Genomic DNA, 11,417 nt, shown 5'->3' on the forward strand with positions numbered 1-11,417 from the left:
GAGAACCACAGGAGAGAGTGCCTACCACTGCATGACATCACCCCAGCAAGCAGCAGACTTCTGTGCACTGCCTGTGTTTAAGCCCCTCTGTGGAGTCTTCATATTACAAAAGTTAAAAATAATTACAGTTTTACATTAAAAATAAGCATTATTCCATCTTTAAACTTTACTCAGTGACTCTCCAAAGCAGAAGGAATAGAGCACCTATGAGAGAAAAAAAGAGATGCTCTGGGGAGCAACAGAAGAGCATTCAGAAACTTGGAGCTTTTTATCCAGTCTCATTTAAGCCTAGACATAAATATTACCACCTCGTGGCTATCACTACTGTGAGATGTGTTGGGAAAGGTGGTGTTATTATATTAAGTCCAGGGCCTGTTAGGGCCAATGAGGGCCAAAGAAATCAATTTGTGTTCTAACCTGGACTGCTAACATCTCTGTTCTAGTGCCGGTCCGAGGGAGGGAGGATTACCCAATGGTTAATAATGGGCTTGGGGACTATCTGGCCTGGATTTAAAACCCATTAGTTACCTCAATGACACACTTTGCCTGTTTCCTCAACTGTAAAATGGGAATAATGCTGGAATTCAATGGGGCTAATAAATTATATCCTTCTCTTCCTGTTTTGAAACAAATGAGAAAGGAAAAGAGGAAGGTAGGGACAGCACTCGTGGTCTATGGTTGAAGGCTGGATTGGCGCCATATGGCTGCTCGGACAGCTTCACACCAGGTCAACTTTCACCAGGCTGAAAGCATGTCCCCCCAACTCCCTTCCCAGATGGCTTGAGGCTGGCCTTGGCCACACACACACTGCTATAGGAAGCTGGGAAGGTGAAGGGAAGTGGTGTGACCACATGTGGCAGGCTGCTGCTGGCTGGTGCTCTGAGCAGCTCACCCTGTTCACACAGCTGCACACCCAGCTGTCAGCATGGGCAGGCCATGGACCGCAGCTCCTTCAGCTCCCTCAGATCCTGGGCCAGGGGCATGTGTAGCTTCCACCTTCCTTTATATGTCACCCCATCACCAAACCTGTGAGTCCTGGAGGAAGCCAAGGCCAAATGTGGCCCATTTACCCTATGGGTTCCAGCTCCTCCAGGTCACAGGGCCAGATGTGGCCCATTTAACCTGTGGGTTCCAGCTCACCCTTGCTGTCCCAGCTCATGCCTTTCTTCAGATAACCCAGCTAGCCACAGGCCTAGCACCACAGCCTTCTGGCCAGCCCTGGCTCCCACACTAGGTGTGTCAGGCCCTAAGAAGAAATCCCTCCTGTTCTCTCCTGTGGTTCTGTCTCTGACCTTTCTACTCTGAATTCCAGTGTTCAGGCCCCTCAAGGGCAGGGCCTCCACAGCTAAGCCTGGAATGAAAGCTCTTTACACAGCAGAAAAAGGCAAGAGGGCCACCGCCTCAAGACAGGAAGCAGAAGCCTTCCTTGTGGGATCAGCTGGACATGTGGAAGCTCCCAGGACTCCACAAGCGCTTCTTGGTGCTTCCACTGGGCTTCTTGGTGTGTCCAGCCTTCTTCATCACTATGCTGAAAAACCATTCCTGCTAACTCCAGGGTCTGTTTTAATTCCCAACCATTTTCTTTTCCTTTCTCTTCCTCAAGCTAACCTTTGAACAAAGGACTGAGGTGCACAGGAATGTAGACTAGAGGCATCGATGCAGCGGCTAGTCAAGCTGTAAGAGCTGAAGCCCCGGCAGGGCCGCCTGAGTGGCACTCCCTGGCATGTGTACATGTGAGCTAATGAGCCAGTTACAACCTTAGTGCCACTCCCAACATCCCTAACTCCTCCTGCAGGATGGTCCTCCTTCCTATGTCCACATCAGCCTAGTAAAGAGGGTGGGCCCTAGTGCACTTGCTGGTCCTCCATGGAAGGGGCCTCTGCTCACCTGAAGGGTCAGGGATGGACAGGGTCCACAGGTGCTTAAGGAGCATCTGCCTGCAAGGGAACAAGTGCCATTCTAGGGCATGAGTGACGAGAGGAATTTACAAATAAAAGGTACACACATTCTCAGCAGACACTTCTTTTATTCAGGAAGTAAGTCTTTCCTGCTGGTTCTAGATCCTGAGAGAGGCCCGGGTGAGAAGCAGGACAGACTGTGAGAGTGGAGGACCGTCACCTTACAGTCCCCCAGAAGCAGACACAGTTCTGACCATTTCAGAGAAAGGCATTTGCACATCACACGGCCACTCCACTGTAGTCGTCACTCCCAGCGCAGCCTCAGGGAGACGACCTTTTATACTTAAGACATATATATTTGCTTTAACCGTATTTTAGAAATTGGCTCTCCTACACTAAGATTTACAAGAAAAATAAAATAATCTGTTCTGTAAACTATTGTAGAAAGTTTCAAAGGTCTTAAAAACTATCTTCCATACAATGGAAAGGCTTTTGTGTTCTTTTTGGGTGAAAGAAGACCCAAATACGCTGAGAGAAGACACAAGGCGTGCTGCTGGAGCGACAATGTTGGAAGCACTTCTTTGCCATGGAGGCTGCTCAAAGAACAGAACCACTTTCTTCTTTTCAGGCTTGAAGCCAAACTTTCCTCTCCCCTGGGAACTTCCAAGCTGCCTAAGGCTGCTCTGCCATTGCCTGGTCCTTGGCAGCAGCAGCAAGCTCTGTGAGAGCCGAGAAGCTCTTTATGTTGCTTGTGTGCAGGCCCATCTTCTGTATCTGCAAAGCCACAGAAATGAGTGATGTTAATGCAGTTTAAGCATGGAAAAGACAGCCGTATTAAGAACAGAACATAATCTTCACTCCCACCCTCTAGTACACCAGAAAAATATAGTTCCCCAAAGACCTGGAGGGCATTTTTCTTCCTCACAGCAAAGGATTTGCTTGTTGCAAAATGTTAGGTTTCAAGGTCAAACACTTAGCATTCTAATAAGCCAGTATGTTAATTTATCTCAATTGATGAAAGAAGACAGGATAAAAACCTCTTTTATGGACTTAAAATTCTAGAAAAGAAAATTCACACTAAAAGAAATTAAAAAATTTTCAGAAAGTATTGGCCTAAGTTCTTAGTTTCTTAACATGCTGGCAACAACCTTTTAGAATGTGATGAGCTGAAAATTCTTTGGCAGAGCAACTGCTGTGGATTATTCCAGTAACCAAGACATTGCATACTATGTTCCCACTTTTGTTTAAAAACAACAGCAGTGAATACACAAATACACACACACAGATCCACAAAGACAAACACTGAGCCTGTCAGCACCTGCAGTTAGTTCTGGGGGTTGGGAAGACTTTTCTCCTCTCTTCCCCCATTCCTCCTTCCCTTTCTTTTGCTTACTAGCTCTCCATTTTTCCTAAAACTAAATTTCTTGCTTGTAAAAAGACAAAGTTTCTCTTGTGAAATACAGAAATGTGGCAATTGACTTTTGCTGGAATCTATCTCTAAACACACATCAAAGCAGAAAAAAATTATATTTTCAGTGATGACCCTGAAACATAAAATAAATTTCACAGTGCTAGAAAACAAAGTGTCTTCTGATGAAAATTTTATGAATTTACTTCTTGTTCTCTGGCAAAGGTCTTTTTAAAGATCTACTGCTATGTGGAAAACCTACAAAATTTAGAAAGCCAGTTTCTGAGTATCCAAAACTTTTATGATACTATGAGGACAACACCTCAGTAAAATCAAAAAGGCATTTGTTGCATTTTATCCATATCACTGCCTGAGTGACAACATATGCATTAATATTCAGCCATATATTGTGAGTCTAAAATCTGCATTTTATAGAAAACCTATAAAACCCAAGGAGGCAAAAAGTTGTGTTCAGAGGACTTCTCACATGCCACGGGAGAGTGAAGCTTTCATAATGATTCTAAACCAAACCAGCAAGAATCTCAAAAGACATGGATTTAGTGCCAACTACCATCGGGCATTTTCTAGGCAGTCAAGCAAAAAGACATGTCTCTGTCTGAGTCGACATTGCAGGGGGCTCCATGAGCCCAGCCACTGGGCTACCAAGTAGATGTCACTAGCACCACAGAACCCTCTGCCAGACTTCAAAAACAGAAGTCTCACAATTCTTCTACCTTTTTTCTCTCATAATACCAAGAGGCAAATCCTTCACCTTCAAAGTACCCTGAGGCCCAGGCTCTACTTAACCCCTGGAGACCAACTCTCCAGTCACCACAACAGCATCCTAAGTTCCTGTGACCTGCTGGGCCCTCAGAACTTGGTTTTGGATATCCCGGGCTGCTGACGATGATGGGTCGGTCACCTGCTCGCCTAAGTACTCCACGTCTAAGGCCAGCTGCAGCCGGATTTTGTTGTCATCACTCATGCCCCCGCTGGGACCAACGGGGTTAGTGGGAGTGGTTTTTCGGGCCTGTTTCAGCCGTTTCAGGCTCTCTTCCATTTTCTTCACAGAGTTCAGTACATCTGACACGGTTTCATAGTACCTTGAGCACAAAACATGTTTATGGTGAAACAGATATTTGTGGGTAATACCAAATAGAGTAACTGGCTTTGTGGAACCAAGAAGACATTTTTAAGATAAAAACTAATTTCCAACAAAAATTCAGCCATGATAAACATTTAATGTCTCTTAAGGTTGTTAAGAAAAACCGTAAGTCTCTAGCACAGCACTCCCAGAACTTAAAAAATACATGCACGGATTTCGTTTAAAATTCTAATTTCTAACAGTAAGAGAAAATCATAGGCCAGTTTATCTTTTGTATGTTTAGGGTAGACAGCTGTAGTTCATTCCCCAGATCAAGTAACAAGTCCATTTCCAATCAGTTCTAGGAACTGTTCATCTTTCAAAGTGTATGTCTGTAAGTACTTCAGAATTTTAAATAAAATTCATTGCCTTCAAAATATTCTCAGTATAATCTTCCAATTATAAATGAATTATATATATATATATATATAGTGTGTGTGTGTATATATACACATATACTTTTTTTTTTTTTTGATAAAGAGTCTCACTATGTCACACTTGGATAGAGTACTGTGACATCACAACTCACAGCAAACTCAAACTCTTGGGCTTAAGCGATTCTCTTGTCTCGGCCTCCAAGTAGCTGGGACTACAGGTGCCTGCCTCAACGTGTGGCTATTTTTTTGTAATAGTTGTCATTATTGTTTAGCAGGCCTGGGCCAAGTTGGAACCCACCAGCCCTACCAGTGTATGTGGCAGGCACTCTAACCACTGAGCTACGGGTGCCAAGCCAAGTGAGTTATATTTTAAAACTTTGTCTACAAGCTAGTTACTTGGCAATTAGAATATCTTTGCCTGCAAAAATAGTATTATATACATCATTACGTTCTTAACCCGTAAATGGCTGCTTAACTAAGAGTAAACAAAACATGATTGTAAAATTAACAATTATTAATAAACAAAATCACTAATTCAACCAAATATTAATCTCTCCAATGTAATTTAACACTGGCATTTGGGGGGAAGGTAGATTTAATTGGAAATGAAGTGATAATCAAAGGTTTTAGAAATTCTTTGTCAATTGTAATTAAAACGAATGTTGCCCTTATATTTCACTAACACAAGTCGTTTCATCACCTGGCACGATTACAGCCACTCCAGGCTGACAGGCCAGAGTAGAGACAGGACTTCCCAGAGGGACATGGCTAGACCTGGGAGTGTGACACCTGCAGGAGAGGCAGGTGGGCCCTAGCAATATAAGGGACCAAGAACAGGGCCAGCCTGGCTATGATGGGAGGGAACGTGGCCCCAGGGACTGTCCATGTGGACCTCTTGAGGGAAGAGAGTGGACCAAGGACCACCATCTGCCTCGCCCAGTGATGAGATGCTGGAGGTTCTCACTGTCTCACTGCCCTACGACCCTGAGAGGGGCTCAGGGGCTTTCTCCTTCAACTTTTCTAAGCAAGGCCACACGGTCTCCTTTTAATTTACTTACCTGTGAGTACTCTCAGAGAGAGCACCTTCTAACCACTGCCAAATTATTGCTTGTTTGAGCTTGTCCTTGTGTTTGCTCTGAAGCTGATAAAATGGCTTCAGAGCACTGTCCACATAAGAGGAAGCTGTAGTTGGGACCTCCTGGAATAATGTGGGTAGAGGTTAAAGACACATAGGGAAAACAAGGGAGTAAGTTACTCAAGCTTCAAGTTCAAAAGGAGACTGTGAATGTTTCAGTTTTGAAGATAGGTACCACTTCCACTCCTCCCTGAAAGTAACACAGCTGCCTGTACATCGGCAGAGGCTTCCTAGAGAGCAGGAGCCAGTTATGAAGAACAAGCACAAGATAAAAAGGCTGGACTAGGTAAGTGCTGGGACAGCCACCAACAGCTCAGTCCCATAGGGCCCTGGCTCCATAAATGCATGTCCACACCCATCACCTGGTGATCTCACTGAAGTTCTTGCTGGGGGGTGGGGAGATGGAGTCAAAGCATTGAGTTCTGAGACTATGCTTTCCTAACAAGCTCCGACTCGCTAGGTGAAGTTCAGAGTCAAGAGACTGGCCTGGCTCGGCGCCTATAGCTCAACCGGCTAAGGCGCCAGCCACGTACACCTAAGGTGGCGGGTTCGAATCCCAAGCCTGGACCCGCCAAAACAACAATGACAGCTGCAACCGAAAAATAGCCGGGCGTTGTGGTGGGCGCCTGTGGTCCCAGCTACTTGGGAGGCGGAGGCAGGAGACTCGCTTGAGCCCAGGAGTAGGAGGTTGCTGTGAGCTGTAATGCCACAGCACTCTACCCAGGGGGACAGCTTGAGGCTCTGTCTCAAAAAAAAAAAAAGAGACTGGCCTCTGAGAAGTGAGCTTCCAGGGTGAGTAATTCAACCTTTCTTAGCTCTGGTTCTTTCATCTGTAAATAAGGACACTAGCACAGCTCCATAGGAGAAGTAATGGGAACGCATATGAAGTGTTTAACAGAGTACCTGCCCTTAATGCAAACTCTCAACAAATACACTACTGTAACTTCCTAGCCTGATTAGGAAGGCAGACTTGGTAGATTATCCACCCCCCCAAAAAAGTCAGTGTAGAAAAGGTCTCTCTCTCCCTCCCACTTTCAAGTGGGAGCTTCAAGTCAGACCAGAAAGAGCAAATTAACAAGGTTATCTGCATGCAGTCGATGTGTACACTTCGAATCACTCTAGGTTACTTATGACACCTAACCCTATGTAAGTTTTGTGTCAACAGTTATACTGTATGTTTTATTTGTGTTATTGTTTATTGCTGTATTGTTATTTTTGTTATTACTATTTTTAAAATATTTTTGATCTGAGTTTGACTTAATCCATGAATGTGGAACTCAAGGGATCCTGAGGGCCAAGTGTACTTTCAATAACAATATGAAGGAAATAAGATATAAAGCTTGAAATGCAAAATATGATGACAAAAAGTATAGGACTTAAAAATGTTAGTAAAGTGCTTATTTTTTAAGTACTATTCCTTAAAGCCAAAAGACTCAAGAAAAAAGTCATCCTCCAAAGTCCACCCACACAGTTCCTCTGTCCAGAGCACCTTCCTGCCACCTGCACAAATGCCACTCTCAAAACAGGATGAAATTAAGTCTGTCGCAGCTAGCCCTGTCTCTGGCTGTTCTTATACTTGTTTTCCCACCTCAGGAATTTTTTCAAGGAATGGTGCTGACCTTATTGGTTCTTCGGTAAAGCCTGGGAACCTCCAGGGCACCTTTCAGGTAGCTGAAGCAAGAGTCACTTAAATCTTGGACGATCTTGCTGCTCAAGGAAGGCATAGAGGCTGACAAGGAACACTGGGAGTCCTCAAGGGCAGCTGTTGAAATACAGAGATTGGATTTAATCTTTCTATCCAGACCCAGATGTAAACTTCCTTTTAAATACTGTCATAATGGAGCACACAGTCTAATAAATCAAACCAAATTAACAGAATTAAAACAAGTTTTATTTAAGTATGCTATTATGACAGATCAGAATATAGAAACAACCAAGGGTTTATAACTAGAGAAGAAAATGTGAATTTAAATATATCCTACAGTCTATGAAACTTTAAATTATTTTTTATTCAAAGATTTGCTGAGTCTGAAGATTCATTTTTACCTGAGATAGAAGAAAAATTCTTAAAGCCAATCATTCCAAGTTTTGGCTTGATTGTTTCCAAGAGTTCTGGAAGCTGAAATAAAATATGCAATATTTCTGTTGCTTTTTTTAAAATCAAAGGAAGAGGCAATTCTATTTGCATCTACAAACTCAAGAATGCTATTAATGAATGGTGAAACTAAAATCAAAACTTTCAGTAATTTTCATTACAGAAAAGCAACAGTCTTAATGTGTTCACTATAAAAGATTTTAGCAGCATGGGAGACCACATGGCTTCATGGCTATTCACAGGCATAAGGAACAAGCAGAAATATCAGCTATTCTGTGGCTCTCTGTGATATAAAAATAGCTCACAAGAAAGGCCATATTCTTGCTCAAAACATACAACTGCTTTAACTCAAAATAGAATTTATTCAAACACCACCAAATATTTAAACTTAAGAAAAGCAGAATTGTGTATCAGAGGACTTAATCATTGAATTTACCCCACCAAGTTCTCTTAATGCAAAAACATATGGGACCTAAAGAGAAAAAAGGGAAGATGATTTAATATTTTAGCACTTTCATAAGATAGCTATATGCAAAAACATCATAAGCTATCATAAGATAGCTTAATGCAAAAACATATGGGACCTAAAGAGAAAAAAGGGAAGATGATTTAATATTTTAGCACTTTAGATAGCTGTAAACAATTAACAGTAAACAGAAAATATTTGGGTATGTGAATTAAAAATAATGAAAATTGGCTCGGCGCCTATAGCTCAACCGGCTAAGGCGCCAGCCACGTACACCTAAGGTGGCAGGTTCGAATCCCCAGCCCAGACCCGCAAACAACAATGACGGCTGCAACCAAAAAAATAGCCGGGCGTTGTGGCGGCGCCTGTGGTCCCAGCTACTTGGGAGGTGGAGGCAGGAGACTCGCTTGAGCCCAGGAGTTGGAGGTTGCTGTGAGCTGCAATGCCACGGCACTCTACCCAGGGGGACAGCTTGAGGCTCTGTCTCAAAAAAAAAAAAAAAAAAGAAAAATAATAATGAAAATCTAGCCCACTAAAGATCATGCCTAAGTAGAGGTAATGAAAATTAAAAGTGGAGCTTGACTTTGCTCTGAGCTTGTCCCATTGCTGCTGAAAAGGAATGAGCACACCCAGAAGGGAGATGAAGAAGAGCTCTCTCTAGAGGGCATCTGCCTTTTGCATACGCTGCCTTCTGTGAAAAACCAGACCCAGGCACCTCACACCCTCTGAGACACAGCTCACCTGCTCCTGAAGCCTGTCCAGGTCGGCAACCACACACACGAGCTGAGCACTGGAGACGCAGACCACAGGCTTTGTTTCTGGAGGACTGCCTCCTTGGTCTTCAGGACTTCCTTGGGCAAGGGAAGGTTCTTTGCTACCAGCTACCAAAGGTTTTTTGATCTCCTTGGCACTTTCATTAGAAATGGGCCTGAGTGAAAGCTGAGAAAGAATTTCACCAAGTATTTTTACACCAGCAGGATACATGTACATTACACATATGTAGGTCAACAACTCCTCATAAAACACAGCTATCTCAAAGCATTCAGTACAGATTTACAAATGAAAGAACACACATTGTATCTCCACAGGCAGGATGAGAAGCCAAGAGCGGAACAAGGACAAACTGTAATCCTATGCACATTTGGCCTTCTTGAACTCATGTCTAACCTCTGGTGGTACAACATAACATGCAAAAGTGAAACGACTGAGTCCCAACCACAGTAAAGTTAACTTCTGGAACATGACAGGTTTTAAAAAATTAATTAACTACATTAGGTAAGCAACTTAAAAAATTTACGTAATAAATTCATAATTTAACTAATAAGAGTAAGAAAATCAAAACCTAAACCTCATTCGGCTTCAAATAATACAATCAACAAAGTGTTCTCTGCGTAACATATTCTATGCACAGGAAAGTCCAAAAAAAGTACACTATCCTCAATGAAAGAATGGGCTAATGATACCCAAGGCAAAGTGATTTACCAGAGGTAAAATGAGAATTATTGGCTAGCAAGAATGCATGACTTGGCAGGCGTAGGCCTAACTGAATAATCATATTAACCCAGTATCCTAGGAACCACACATGGTCTTCAGAAATGGTGATGGACCAGACAGTCTGCTGAGACCCTTCTGAGTAGAGGGAAGGCAGCAAGGAAAGAGGAACTAAATTCCACTGAATTCCCACTATCTGCCAGGGGCTTCCATCTACAAATGAATCCTCATAAAAGCCACATATACACAACAGAAGCTGCTTCTCCATTTCTAGATGGAGAATCTGAGACTCAGCTTAATTTCCCCAGGTCCCACAGAAGTAAAAAGTTGAAGAATTAAGGTATGATGTTGCCTGACTCCAGAACCTACATTCATTCATTAAAAGGAAAGAAGGTGACCAAGTTCCTTTCCTCCTCCCGATAACAAAGATTATATTCTTTTCAACATGTGCTATCTTCATGTTGCCTTTTTATTAAAGAACATATCTTTCTTTCCATACTTCTCACACTGTGATGACTGGTTTCCATGAGTGTCTGTCACTGAGACTGTCCCCACAGGCAGGGCAGCTCTGCAGACCAAGGCTAGGGCAAGGGACTGGCAGGGCCTGCACTCAGCACTGCGCTATACCCATGCTCTTGTGGATCAAGATTACAAAGTTACTAAGTCATCAGGGTATGACTATCTGTAAAAGGAAAATAGGAACATTCCAAAAAGGAATGATTAACTTTTTTTTTTTGCAGTTTTTGGCCAGGGCTGGGTTTTAACCCGCCACCTCCATATTGGGGCCAGCACCCTACTCCTTTGAGCCACAGGTGCCGCCCAAAGGAATGATTAATTTTAGTACCTTTTTATCTCAATGATCATACAATATTTTTAAATTTCTCAATAGTAAGTATTAAAATATATACATTTTAATTTCTAATCACTTTCACTAAAATGAGCATCTTTGTTTTAATTTAGAGGCACTTCAAAGACTTGGGTTTTGAGAAGGAAAACGGATTTGTCAGGGTGGTGTTTCTCAACAAGACAAAACACTTTGTGATTCCTAAAGCCAAGTTTGCAGGAGTGAAGGCGAAACAGAGACAGAGCTAGACACACATTTAAGAAGTCAGCTGGCAGGGAGCACCTGTGGCTCAGTGGGTAGGGCGCCGGCCCCATATACTGAGGGTGGCGGGTTTGAACGTGGCCCTGGCCAAACTGCAACAAAAAAATAGCTGGGCATTGTGGCGGGCGCCTGCAGTCCCAGCTACTCAGGAGGCTGAGGCAAGAGAATCGCTTGAGCCCCAGAGTTTGAGGTTGCTGTGAACTGTGAGCCACAGCAGTCTACTGAGGACAACATAGTGAGACTCTGTCTCAAAAAGAAAATATGTATGTTAAAGAATTGGAGCCTTAGAATATAATAG

General features: G+C 43.0%; 1 protein-coding gene across 3 annotated transcripts in view; it reads right to left on the minus strand.

Annotated features, from left to right (window-relative positions):
- Positions 1–2,006: 2,006 nt before the first annotated feature.
- The window catches only part of COG2 (component of oligomeric golgi complex 2), a 60,069-nt gene continuing 50,658 nt past the window's right edge, over positions 2,007–11,417 (minus strand). For 2 of the 3 annotated variants that reach the window (XM_003790982.3, XM_023513902.1), the window contains exons 13-18: positions 9,265–9,462; positions 8,009–8,081; positions 7,582–7,724; positions 5,886–6,025; positions 4,229–4,409; positions 2,007–2,672 (exon numbers count right to left, since the gene is read on the minus strand). In XM_003790982.3, coding sequence (XP_003791030.1) covers positions 2,571–2,672; positions 4,229–4,409; positions 5,886–6,025; positions 7,582–7,724; positions 8,009–8,081; positions 9,265–9,462 — 837 coding nt within the window. In that variant the 3' untranslated portion in view covers positions 2,007–2,570. Of the gene's footprint in view, positions 2,673–4,228; positions 4,410–5,885; positions 6,026–7,581; positions 7,725–8,008; positions 8,082–9,264; positions 9,463–11,417 lie in introns of those variants that run through there. The other variant, XM_023513903.1, reaches the window with a different exon arrangement.

The sequence above is a fragment of the Otolemur garnettii genome, unplaced genomic scaffold (genome assembly GCF_000181295.1).
Source record: "Otolemur garnettii isolate 467f Iridium unplaced genomic scaffold, OtoGar3 scaffold00045, whole genome shotgun sequence".
Classification (NCBI taxonomy): Eukaryota; Metazoa; Chordata; class Mammalia; order Primates; family Galagidae; genus Otolemur; species Otolemur garnettii.